At 35.3% G+C, this 13,441-nt stretch overlaps 1 protein-coding gene across 3 annotated transcripts in view; it reads left to right on the forward strand.

Moving 5' to 3' along the window:
- The window catches only part of CARD10 (caspase recruitment domain family member 10), a 738,524-nt gene that overhangs the window by 581,189 nt on the left and 143,894 nt on the right, over nt 1-13,441 (forward strand). For all 3 annotated transcript variants that reach the window (XM_044067420.1, XM_044067404.1, XM_044067414.1), the window contains exon 13: nt 3,582-3,699. In XM_044067420.1, coding sequence (XP_043923355.1) covers nt 3,582-3,699 — 118 coding nt within the window. The remainder of the gene's footprint in view (nt 1-3,581; nt 3,700-13,441) is intronic.

The raw sequence follows: 13,441 nt of genomic DNA on the forward strand, positions 1-13,441 counted from the left end.
TGGCCTAATGAGGGAAGTGTAGAGGGAGGCAATGACCTCTTTCTTCCTGGATGCAAAACCCTTAGTAATGAGATGTGCCACATAAAAGGACTTTCTGACCACAGTAGCAGTGTGGTGGTCAAAAGAGAGTTTGCTGTCAACCTGTGTTCCCAGATCTCTTATAATGCCTTCTGTGTTCATTGGGCTACCATCGATGTGGTAGTTCATGTCATGGGAACTGGGTTTTTTCCCAAGGGGGATGATGACACATTTTTGGCATTGAGCTTAAGGCCATGGTTCTGACACCAGTTGTTGGTTTCAGTGAGGCTTTTCTGCAGGATGTCAACATCACTTGGGGAGTTAATAATAGCTCCCAACTTGCAATCATCTGTGAACTTTGTCAGCCAGATTCCCTTCGTTTTGGCCTGGACTTCAGAGAAGTAGATACCAAACAGGAGAGGACCCAGGACCGAACCCTGTGGGACTCCACTTGTGACTGGTCTGCAGTCTGACTTGGAGTCAGCTACTTTCACCCTGTGGGTTCTATCTTTGAGCCAGTTTGCAACCCACCTAGTGATTTAGGGGTTGATGCCTAGCTTAGTGAGTTTTTCTGTGATTCCTGAGTGGGCAATGGTATCAAAGGCCTTGGCCAGATCAAGGTAGGCTGTATGAACCACCTTGCCTTCATCCACAGCTCTGGTGACTGACTCAAAGAAGTCAACCAAGTTGAGCAGGCATGATCTACCCTTCACAAAACCAAACTGTATAGGATCCAGACTTTAGAGATTCCCTATATCCTTGTTTATTAGGTCCATGATGATGCATTCCATAGTTTTGCATAACAGACTTGTCAGGCTAATGGGGTGATAGTTCCCAGAGTCTGTAGTCACTCCTCCTTTGTGGAGAGGGATGACTGTAACAGTGCTCCATTTGGTAGGGACAAAGCGTGAGGTGAGACTGTGATTGAACAGGGCACACAGGTGAGGTGCCAGTTCACTCTGTACTTCATATAGAACAACAGCCAGGGATATTGTCAGGTCCCACAGAAGCTGTATTATTGGCCTTGGACAATGCTGTTTTAACCTGTGCAGCAGTAATACTGGGTGCCTGGCAATCTACTGGTATTGTGATTGGTCCTTTGGGGGAGAGAGAGGAAAAGTTGGCACTGAATCTGTTGGCTAGTATATCGGCAATATCTGTTGGCTTGGTGTAGGAGGTACCATTGTGCAGTAGCTCAGAGCAAATCTGGGTATTGCCGTGGAGATTCTGTACATAACTATAGAAGGCCTTGTGGTTGTCTTTACTATCTGCTGCAATTCTGTTTTTATAGCTAGCTTTAGAGAATTTGATGAGGGATCTCAACTTTTTGTTGAGGCTGATAAGGGAGTTTTTCCAGTCTTGGGACTTTACTTTATTCCACATCAGTTTCCTCCTTCTGTTGTAGAGTTTGTTTATGGCAGGGGACCACCAGACTGGTTTCCTTTTTTTGGAGGAGAGCATCTTGGTTCTATTGAGGATGGCGAGATCCATGCCTTTGTGTACGTGTCCGTACAGTGCATTGGTGTAATATTCGGCGGTCATGCAACTATTCTCCATTTTCATGGGTGCCATGAAGTTAGCCACCTCTGTTTTTAGGAGCCCAAAGTTAGCTTTGGAGAAGTTTTTCATGGTGGTTACCTTTGCAGGGGGTGGGGAGATGTGGATTTCCAAGGTGATTAGTTTGTGGTTGGATCTAACCAGGGAGGAGTTGACTATTGGTGTAGAGCAATGGTCGCCCATGTTAGTAATGACCAGGTCAAGGATGTTGCTACCTCTAGAGGGGGTAAGAATGAGCTGGTTCAGGGCATTGGAATTAATAAATTCCAGGAAACGTTGGGCAAGTGTATCGGTACATGAGTAGTTTTTCCAGTTAATGGAGAGTTAGTTGAAGTCGCCCGGTATGAGAGTGTTAGGTTGGACCCTAATATTCTACAGGGTGCTTAGGAACATGGAATGTGAGTCTTGGAATATGGTTGGGGACCTATAGCAGGCTACGACCTGAATTGCTGTCTTACCCAATGTTAGCTGCACCTGAAGTATCTCAGATGCATTATGTTGGGCTACCAGTCTAGATTTTTTTATGAATATGGAAACACTACCACCTTTGGAGCTTCGGTCCAAGTTCTAAGGCCGAAAGGTGTGGAATGAGTTATAGCCTGGTAGTGCAGGGGTGATTTCTGCTGCCTTGAACCAGGTCTCTGTTACAGCACAAATGTCAATGTTCTTCATATTAAGGAGTGCGTCAAGTGAGTACATTTTGAGATTTAGACTTCTAGCGTTGAGCAGCAGGACCCTCATATTGCATTTGTTTTTAGCTGTTACGGTGTTAATTTGGTCTTTGAAACACCACCTAAAAAAGGCACTACAGGGGTGGCAAGAGCCTTGGCCAGTATCCAGAAGCCTAGGGGTGACAGATGCAGGCCATCTCTGGCAAAGCATCGAGGTCTGTCAGTCATGCATGTCCCAGGCAGACAGATACTGGATCCCCATAGAATGACACCAGAAACATAGCCAGTTGTTGAAATTAATCATTTTCTGCTTGTATTGTGGTATCATTCTGGGTGATGGTAGGATTCTGCTCAGGGCTAGTGTCATACCCCCCTGGGCTACATAATCCGAGAGCTCCTCCATGTCTCTTTTCATGTAGTCCAGGGAGGTATGTCTCAGGTCACACCCACATGTACAATGACAGACTCATATTTGTACCTGTTGCTGAGGGACCTGAGTGCATATGTTATGTGGCAGATCCTGGCACCTGGCAAGCAGCTGACTGTTACTTTCTCCTTATTCAACCTAGTGAGTGGGACATAAGTGTGCCTCACTATTTTGTATGACAACCACAGATATGTACAAATGGGGAAGGGGTGAGAGTGAGCTGTCCACATAAGGTATCATCCCTCTACATACCCATTTAAGGTGCAGTAGCTTGTCAGCATGCCATAAATCATGACACTGCCTGGTGGTCAAGTATCTTCCCATATCCTAAATACATGTTATAGGTGAACTGAACTGATAGACTCCCAAATTACCCATAGGTATGCATGCCACATGTGACTGAGTGTATGCACTCATCCCTAATGTTCTACGAAATCATCCATAGGTTTGCATACCACATGTGACTGCATGTATGTACTCATCTCTAATGTTCTTCCAAGTTACCTCTAGGTGTTCATGCCACATGTGACTGTGTATATATGTGCATCCTGCTGTGAGTTAGCACTCTGTCCAGGAATAATTTCACTGACTTGCATTCAGTGACTGCCAGGAGAGGTTCTAGCTCCCCATGACTCTGCATTGGATGGAGCAAGTAGTCAGAAAATGAATGAATGAATGAGTGTGGGAAAATATGATATTTGTGCTAGTTTGTCATTCCTCTGTAACATTTTGACTACATCTGTTCTCACTGGTGGGGGTAGGGTTAGTACAAATGATTTCTAGTATACATGCTGTACCAGACTAAGCTGTTGGTAACATTTTAGTGCAGATAATGTCTCCAAATTGAAGAAAATGAAGCTGACAATAAAAACACATGTAATACAGATGTTTTGTTTTCTGAATTACAGAAGTACTAACTACATCAACTAGCAGTACATCTTCTTCTGTAAACCTGTCTGACTTAACTGAATCTACAGAACAAAATCCAACTAGTCCCAACAGCCTCCAGTCCTTCAAGATCCACAGGTAATTGCTCCCATACTCTTGTCTATAGAAAATCACATGCATGCATAGGTGACATACATTTTAGTGCATTAGTTGAAGCATAATGTCATTTGGAGATCCTATTTGTAAAAGCCTATCATTTTTTTGTTTACTCAGATGTCTGTGCTTGTATGTTGTATGTGTAGGTTTATACAAATAATTTATAGTAGTCAGTATATGTACAATGGTAACCATGCCAGTATTGACTACATAATATAATTTCTTTAGTTGCAAACACACTGGATTTATACTATATTAATGTATAACTAGAAGTTTGCAGTTTCTACTTAGAAGGCCAACAAAGTAACCCCCACCAGGCTGCATGTCCGGTCAAAGCCCCATACAGCACCACTGATGTACAATAAAATATTGCCCTAATCTGGTGAGGATGGCAAATACAGGATTTTTCTGTCCCTCACCCAGGAATATACCCTTTGTAATTAACAAAGATCATGATGCCATCATCTTAAACCTAAGTAAAAACAAACACATTTATAAATAAATCATCATTTGTAACCTTTGCCAATGAAAATTATGATGTAGTAAACAAAAGACGTATTAAAACATACTGGAGTAATATTCTGTACCTCCTCTAGATAAATCTGCTGAAGGTGCTATAAATGAGTTATATAATATTAGTAATGACTGCATTTTTCATTTGATTTTATCATTTGCTAACTGAGTAATTGGGCTAGTTCTTAGGTCTTTTTCAGCCAGAACATTTATGAGAACATACCAGTAAGGGGGTGTGGCCAAGATGGCTAACTGAGAACAGGAAATGGTGAAAGCTCTGAACTGAAAACATTTCTCTGACAGAGAACAAAATCAAAAAAAATCAAATAAAATTTGAAGATACTTGTTAGTTACATTTATTTATTATAGTCAGAAAAAAAGATTTATAGCTTCAAATTCTTCAAAAACTGTAATTTTCTGGTCAGAACTTCAACTGCTTCGTTTAGAGAGAAGAGACTTCAACATGACCCACTCGAGAAATGTTACTCAGGATTCTTGTGTTAAAAAATACATCCAGTCACTAACATCGAGTATGCAGAAGGCATTACTTAAAATGGACGCATTAGATACCAAAATAGAAAGTTTCAAAGAAGGAATCAGAAAGATGGAACATTTAGACATTCATGTGAAACAACACAGTGCACAAATCAGCAATATAGAAGAAGCTTTAAATGATCATGAAGGGAGAATAACTGGAGATGAGTCTCAAACTGAATTTCTTTTAAAACAAAATAACTGGCTCATAGATAAAATTGATGATTTAGAAAAGAGACTGAGATGAAATAACATTCGAATTTATGGTATACCTGGAAAGCATGGAAGAGACAATATAATAAACTTCTTAACAGCCTGGCTTCATAAATCATTAAATCTACATGAAATTTTATCTTTTGGAACTGAAATGCCACATAAATCCCTAACAGCACTTTGGAAGAAGGAAAACTTACCACCACATTCAATTATAGTTGAGTTTATATCTAGCTTAGAAAAAATCAAATATTATTAACAGCACGGCCCAGTCCACCTATTAAAATAGGTGAACGTTTAGTCAGATTCAACAATGATTATTCCATTAATGTAAAGAGTAAAATAAAATCCTGCTTACCACTGATCATGGAACTTAAAAAGAACAATATTAAAGCTACTTTGATATTTCCTGCAAAGATCTAATTATTACTTTCTGAAGGAACTAAAATATTTGGCACAGTGGTGGATGCATATACTTTTATCAACAAAAATAAAGTTTTTAGTAATACTGAAGAAATGGGTTGGAACAGTATATCCCTCAAGAGACAGAGTGAGCTGAATTCCTGGAAAACTGCTTCTAAAATTAAAAAGGGCAAAACAAGTGATTTTTATTCTCTGATTGCAGGACTTTTATTTTCTGAAACAATAGGTTCACCCTTTACATAAAAGGTTTATATTGGACTTCAAGCTTCAAAACATACATAAGTATGTATTTATATTTTAAGCTAAAATATTTTTCATTATAAGGAATATAAATGGTTAATTTTACTGTTTTACTATATTTACAATGAAATAATTAATATATTTAATTTAACTAAGCTTAAAAATTTAGTTATGAATGTTAAACAAATGCTTCCTGTAAGAGAGTGACATTAAAATATAAGCTATAGAATTGGTAAGGTTAAACTATATAAGTTAAGAATTTTTTTCACATTGATTAGTATGTGTATTTCTGGTTTAACTGAATGTCAGATCTAAGTAATATAAATGAAGAACCAGGTGTCTGGGCTGAAAGTTGCATTAAAGCACAAACTGCAAACCAAATGTATCAAAATAAAGCAATTTATTGAAAGTAGATTTAGCCCTTTTGTCCTAATCACATTAGGACTTCATCAGAATAACTATAACAATCAACTCCACTAACTTATATACACCATATAATTGAAAAGTAATTAAATATTTAAATCAGTAAAACATTGTAAAACTACTTGGTCATTTTTTAAAGAACCATAAAGAGAACTTACCAAAGAAATACCTAATACTTATTATTAAATTAAAAAAACTCTCTGTTGTAGAATGAAACTGATAAGTAATTTTGATTAAAAAAAATAAAAACACATTGTCTTCAGATATCATTGAAAATATTTCACCCAATTTAACCATATTAAAATGTTGCTAGTAAGTAAAAATGCATAATCAGAGTAAACACAATAGTTTAGCAGTCTTTGTTTTTTTTCAAAACTCGCTGCATAGAAATATAGTAATTTAGACCCGGGAATGTGAAGGCATTTAGCCTAAACTACAGTTATAGCTCTTTATATTCTAAGATATTTTCCCAGTCTCCTCCCCGGGGATCAAAATAAACTATTTCTAATATACCAAATAAAAACTCATTGTGAGAAACCTTTAATAAAGAATGCTTAAAAATGACATTATTACCATTCTTTGTTCTTATACTATAGCAATGCTCATATATTAATTTCTTAAGTGTTCTTTCTGTTTTCCCAATGTAAAAAGAGGTACATTTCTTACAAAGGGCTAAATATATTAGACCTTTAGTTTCACAGTTTTCCATCTTTAGAAGTACTTTGGTGACAGCAGAATTTACTAGAGTAATACTATATTTTTCTAAAATGTATTGACATTGTTGACAATGCCCACACTTTCATGTCCCTACTCTCTCTTCTTCTCTTTGATAGTATTTTTTTCAAATAAAAACTTCAAGTTCTTTCCAGTTTTGGAGACAAACCTAGGTTCTGTTTCTAATATTCCAACTAATTCAGGGTTGTGCCTCAAAATGTTTCAGGTTTTGCAAATAATACCCTTTACTTTGGATGCAGCATGGTTGATTTGGCCAACCATTGCCCTATTAAAATTGGCGTCAGATATGCAGGTCTTGGCCCCTACTAAACCAAACTTTGAGTCACAGAAACCTGTACCTAATAGAAGTTTGTACTTCTTACCCAATTCAGCAACTATTTAATTTTTTAATACCTGAACTAAATATGTTAGGTAACCTTTGTTAGTAAACAGTTTACAAACCAAATCCATTTATTTTAATAAATCTTCATATTCAGATGTCATCCTAGCAGCTCTAATACACTGCCTGTTTAGCACACTTTTCTTCTGAGAAAAAGGATGGACACCGGTAAAGGGTAGGTATGGGTCACCAAAGGTAGATTTACAGTATACCTTTGACTTAAATTTCCCATCTACAATCTCAATCAAGGTGTTCAAGTAGTTAATAGTTCTCTTATCATAATGATAGCCAAACCATAAAAAAGTAGTGGTACTATTTAGGTAACTAATGAATTCAGCAATATCCTCCTCCGATCCTTCCCCAAGAATAAAAATATCATATAGGAATCTCAGGTATGTTTTAATGGAAGCATAGAACTTAGAGTTGAACACAAATATCTTCCCCCATCCCAATAATACCAAGTGTGTGTACTTCAGGGTGCATGCCTCACCCATTGCAACATCCTTAATTTGTCAAAAGGTTTCTCCTTTGAAAAATAAAAAGTTGTTTTCCAGAGCTTCTCTGACAAGTTCTGACAATCAAACTGCAAAAGTTAAAATACATTCTTCAAATAAGGCTAATCCTTCTTCTAAGGGGATTGAGGAAAACAAGTATATGATTGCAATAGTTAAAAAGTCAACATTCACTGTAATATGGTCTAGGGTAAGTCTCCCCAGAAAGTCCCATGAGTCTCTTAACATGTGCATCTTAGTTTGCATAACAAACTTCAATGATTGATCAATGTATACAGCTATGGGGTGGGTTTTGGAACACCTAGAAGTGACAATGGGTCTGAAAGATGAGTCCCTTATGCATTTATGGTATTCGAAAAATAGAGGGGACCCTAGATTTATGAACTTTCAAAAAATCGTATGTTTTGGGGAAAATCCTTTCCTCTATCTTCAGATCTATAGGAATGAATCTATTTTGTGGTATGCTATGTTAATTTCATCCTTAGAAATAACAGTGTAAGTGTTATTATCTTGCAAAGTATGAAACATGACACTAAAATAGTCAATAGTGTCAAAAAGTACTGTCCCCCACCCTTGTCAGGCTTCATGATCCTAAGGTTGGAATTCTGAATCAAAGTATCCAGGATTTCCTTTTTCTTGCAGGTCAAATTGTATACTCTTGGTAAGTTTTTACTAATAGACAAATCATAAAAGTTCCCTATACAAGCTGATTCAAAAACTTGTAGGGCAGGATGTAAAGCAGGATTAAAAACACTTTTTTTATTTATACTTTCTTTTTCTCCATTATTTGCCCTTCCTGTACCATCATATAAAAGCGCCAAGTTTAATTTTCTAATAAATAACTTTATAGCTCTATTAAAATATCACTAATGTTGAATTTTCCTGATGGTGCAAATGTAAGACTTTTACTCAAAAATGGAAAAACTTTCAAGTGTAATAATTGCAGAACTATAGTTGTAAATATGATAACCTTTGTATTTGTACACAATTCCATCTTCATTGACTTTAATACCTATGTCTTCACTTTTCTCCTGCCTTTCCCTGTCCTTTACACTTCCCCTTTTCTATTGGACAATCCTGGCTTCTACTTCAAACACCCTGACGTCATTAATAAAATTCTGTTGGCCCCCATCATGGTGACTTGTAGCTGGTTTGGACAAAAAATCTTCTTCCTTCTCACCTTTTCTAATAGGGGAGCCCTTTCACAAAAGGTCTTTTCCTTTTTTACCCTTAAATTTAAATGGATAGGCTGCTGTATCACCATATTATTTTAAATCTCTAGTTAACTTTCTTTGTTTATGTTTAACAATTTCATCACATTTCCGGTTTATTTTTAAAAAAATTATTCTCATACGTATTCTTATGATACTCAAATAATAAGTCATTCTTGATTGTATTGTTTAAATTATCAGCTTCGAGCAGTAGTAGATCAGTTTTGTTCATGTTATGCTTTAAAATTAAATGCATAAGTTCTAAACCATCCTTGTCAAAAGTTTCACAAAATATTTAATCATTTCATCACTATAGTCTAGTTAATTAGGGAATTTTAAAACCTGGAGACTTTGAGATACAATCCACCTTTTAATACATTTTTTTTCTAAATAAACATTATATAATTTTAAACTCTTAATCTTTAAAAACTTATTCTCCAAAGAGAAAATACCATCTTTCAATGAGTCCATGGAAACAGTCTTATAATTCAAGTTCATTTTGGAGTACAAAACATTGTTAAACAAATCCTTTTGCAAATGACAATCTGCACAAACCTGTAGATTATCACAATGGTTCAAAGCCAAACCACTGTCTGCTGCACTGTTAAATAAGTTAGTACTTGTGTGAAAATGTGCTTGCATACACTGGTCATTAGAAAAAAACACATTCTCGATCAGTATTAGACAATGGAAAACCCTCCAGTTGGTGTACAAGACCTTGTAAAGTGGAAGGTATTTTTTTCATTTAATCCAAACAACAGACTAGAGTGTAATCCATCTCTTCCTTTTGCAGTTTTGCCATGATTCACTCCTTCCTATGTGTTGAATCCAGATGATTGACCTCAAGGAAGAGAGGCAGTTTTTTGTGATAACAGCTACATCAGCCACACAAGCTCTCCTTTCATCCAATGAGTGTCCATGTTCAACACTAAGACATTCATGGAGTTGTCTTGACTGTCATCCATGACACACACCTCACTGCCAGTTCAGTCAGTATTTACTTCCATGGTAGTGCAAGGAAAGCCCAAGCCGAAAAAAAGCCAAATAACCAAAAAACAAGGCAAAGTCGCCAAACAATACAACTAAAATGAAGAACCAGGTGAATGGGCTGAAAGTTGCACTAAAGCATGAACTGTGAATCAAATGTATCAAAATAAAGCAATTTATTGATAGTAGGTTTAGCACTTTCATCCTATTCACATTAGGACTTCATCAGAATAAATATAACAATCAACTCCACTAATTTATATACACCATATAATTGAAAAAAAATTGGTATTATTGGGATGGGAGAAGTTGTTTGTATTCAACTCTAAGATATATGCTTCTATTAAAACATACCTGAGATTTCTGGACAATATTTTCATTCTCTGGCAAGGATCAAAGGAGATATTGCTGAATTCATTAGTTGCCTAAACAATACCACTGCTTTTTTATGGTTTAGCTATCATTATGATAAGAGAACTATTAACTACTTGGACACCTTGATTGAAACTGTAGATGGGAAATTTAATTCAAAGCTATACCATAAATCTACTTTCAGCAACTCGTACCTACTGTTCACCAGTGCCCATCCTTTTTCTCAGAAGAAAAGTCTGGTGAAGGGTCAGTGTATTAGCACTGCTAGGATGACATCTGAATGTGAAGATTTAGTAAAGTAAATGGATTTGGTTTATTACCTATTTATTAACAAATGTTACCCAACAGATTTAGTTTCAGCTATTAAAAATAAAATAGTTGCTGAATGAGGTAAGAAATACAGTCCTCTATTAGGTACAGGTTTCTGTGACCCAAATTTTGGTTTAGCAAGATTTAAGACTTGTACATCTGACACCAATTGTAATAGGGCAATTGTTGGCCAAATCAACCATGCTGCACCCAAAGTAAAGTGTATTGTTTGCAAAACCTGAAACATGTTGAGGCAAAACCCTGAATTAGTAGGAATATTAGATACAGAACCTAGCTTTGTCTTCAAAACTGAAAAGAACTTAAAGTGTTTATTTGAAAAAAAAATACTATCAAAGAGAAGAAGAAGAGAGTAGGTACAAGAAAGTGTGGATGTTGTCAACAATGCCAATACATTTTAGAAAAATTAAAACCACCATTAACCCAGAAGACAAGCCTTAAAACAACTCCTTTAAGACTTGTCTTCTGGCTTAACAGTGGTTTTAAGTATTTTGTTGTTTTATACCATTGTTTGGAGACTGTTCCCATTTTTATTTTATGTTTGACATTTTAGAAAAATATATTATTACTCTAGGGAATCCGCTGTCACCAAAGTACTTCTAAAGAGGGGAAATTGTGAAACTAAACATCTAATATATTTAGTCCAATTTACTATCAAAATACTGAAACACAGTTGTTCAAGTAATGACTTACTGAAAAAAAGTTGGAAATGAAAACATCATTCACTCAAAACAATGAAAACAGTAATGGCAATAATTCGAATTCGACATTATCAATATTACCCAACTTACCTTGATCTCCGGTGATTTCCTACAAATGTTTTGCAGGGGGACAAGCCCCCCTGCACCCACCACACCCCCATGTAATTATATATTCCAACTTCAAGATCGCACTACAGTGAGGAAAAGGGTAAATTTCCCAATCCCCACTGTAGTGTGATCTCCAATCAGAACGTCAACTTCACAACAGCGAATGCACACTAGCATTTGCTGTTTTCGATTCAAACATTTTCCGCTTGGCGTTACATGAACTTGCAAACAGCCTTTCGAGCATCCCAGTTCATGTAACTGCTGTCCTTCATTTTGATAGTAAACCATTTAGCCTTTTATAAGAAATGTATATGCTTTTACTTTGGGAAAACAGAAAGAACACTTACAAAATGGATATATGAGCATTGCTATAGTATAAGAACAAAGAATGTTAACAACACCCTTTTTAAGCATTCTTTATTAAAGGTTTCTCACAGTTGTTTGGTATATTAGAAATAGTTGATTTTGACCCCAGGGGAGGATACTGGGAAAGCATCTTAGAATATAAAGAGCTATTATGGCAGTTTAGGCTAAATGCCTTCACATTCCCTGGTCTAAATGACTATATGTTTATGCAGCCAGTTTTGAAACAAAGGACTGCTAAACTATAGTGTTTACTTTAATTATGTATTTTTTACTTTGTAGCAACATTTTAATATGGTTAACCTGGATATAATCATTTCATTGATATCTGAATACAACTTGTTTTTATTTTTTTTAATCAAAATTACTTATCAATTTTATTCTAGAACATAATTTTTTTTAACTTAATAAGTGCTAGGTATTCCTTTTGTAAATTGTGTTTATGGTTCTTTAAGAAATTACTTCAAGTGAATTTACATCTTGCTGATTTAAATATTTAATTGCTTTTTAATTATATGGTGTATATAAATTAGTGCAGTTGATTGTTATATTTTTTCTGATGAAGTCCCAATGTGAGTAGGACAAAAGTGCTAAATCTACTTTCAATAAATTGCTTTATTTTTATACATTTGTTTTGCAGTTCATGCTTTAGTTCAACTTTCAGCCCAGTCACCTGGTTCTTCATTTCAGATCTAAGTAATATGGCAATTTAATAGTGTTAAAATGCTGGTGATTTTGTTTTCTTTGTTCTTGTGTAACACATTCCTTGTACAGGTCATTTATGAAGCAAGTGATACTTAAAAAAATTTCAAATCAAAAGAATGTTCCAGTTGTGTGAGAATGCTGGATTCTTGCTTGCCTTGCTTCTCGCCTGCTTCTTGAGCTGTTTTGAAGACAATCTAGGTCAAAATTAATCAGTGATGTATGTGAAAGCAAAAAAAGAACATTATTTTTCTTTCTTTTTTTAAATATAGATGTCAGAAATCTACTCAAAATAATTCTTTTTTCTTTTCTTAGAAGTGAAAAATTGGTAAAACAAAAGTTATAGTAATGTCTTATATTGAGCTGACATATAATTTGCTTACATTTTGTTGAATGTTAATAGCTTATGTTACAGTATTATTAATTCTAACTGTGCATATTAATAGAAAGAAAGAAAGTTAATGTTTATAACTGATTAGAACAGTTTCAAAGAATTAATAATGAGAAACTCACATACATAAGAAATTAGCAGCTACTGTGTGCTGTGAGATTTCATTTTCACATGCTGTAATCAAATTCTAATGTCATGATATGAAGCTTAGATCAGAACAGCAGTTCATAATGGCTAAAAATACACATTCAAATTAAACAAACAGAGATTCTTTTATATATAATCGACTGATTGTAATACTAGAATTAATAAGAGTAAACATTTTATGAATAACTGCATATGCAGAAGGAATGAAATATCTACTATGTAAGATTAATAAAAGAGCAATATCAGTAAATTAAGAAATATATACACATAATGTAATCTCTAATAGAGATCTGATGATTAAACAGCTCTTTGATGGGAGATTTTAGAATTACAAGTTATACAGAATAAGGTAGAATATTAGTGGGCAAATAAGACAGAATATATATATTTAAATAAGCTGCTTATAAGAAAGAAATGTATTTAATATATTTGCATATGGCAGA

The sequence above is a fragment of the Protopterus annectens genome, chromosome 1.part0 (genome assembly GCF_019279795.1).
Source record: "Protopterus annectens isolate FY-2018-M chromosome 1.part0, PAN1.0, whole genome shotgun sequence".
NCBI classification, from domain to species: Eukaryota; Metazoa; Chordata; order Ceratodontiformes; family Protopteridae; genus Protopterus; species Protopterus annectens.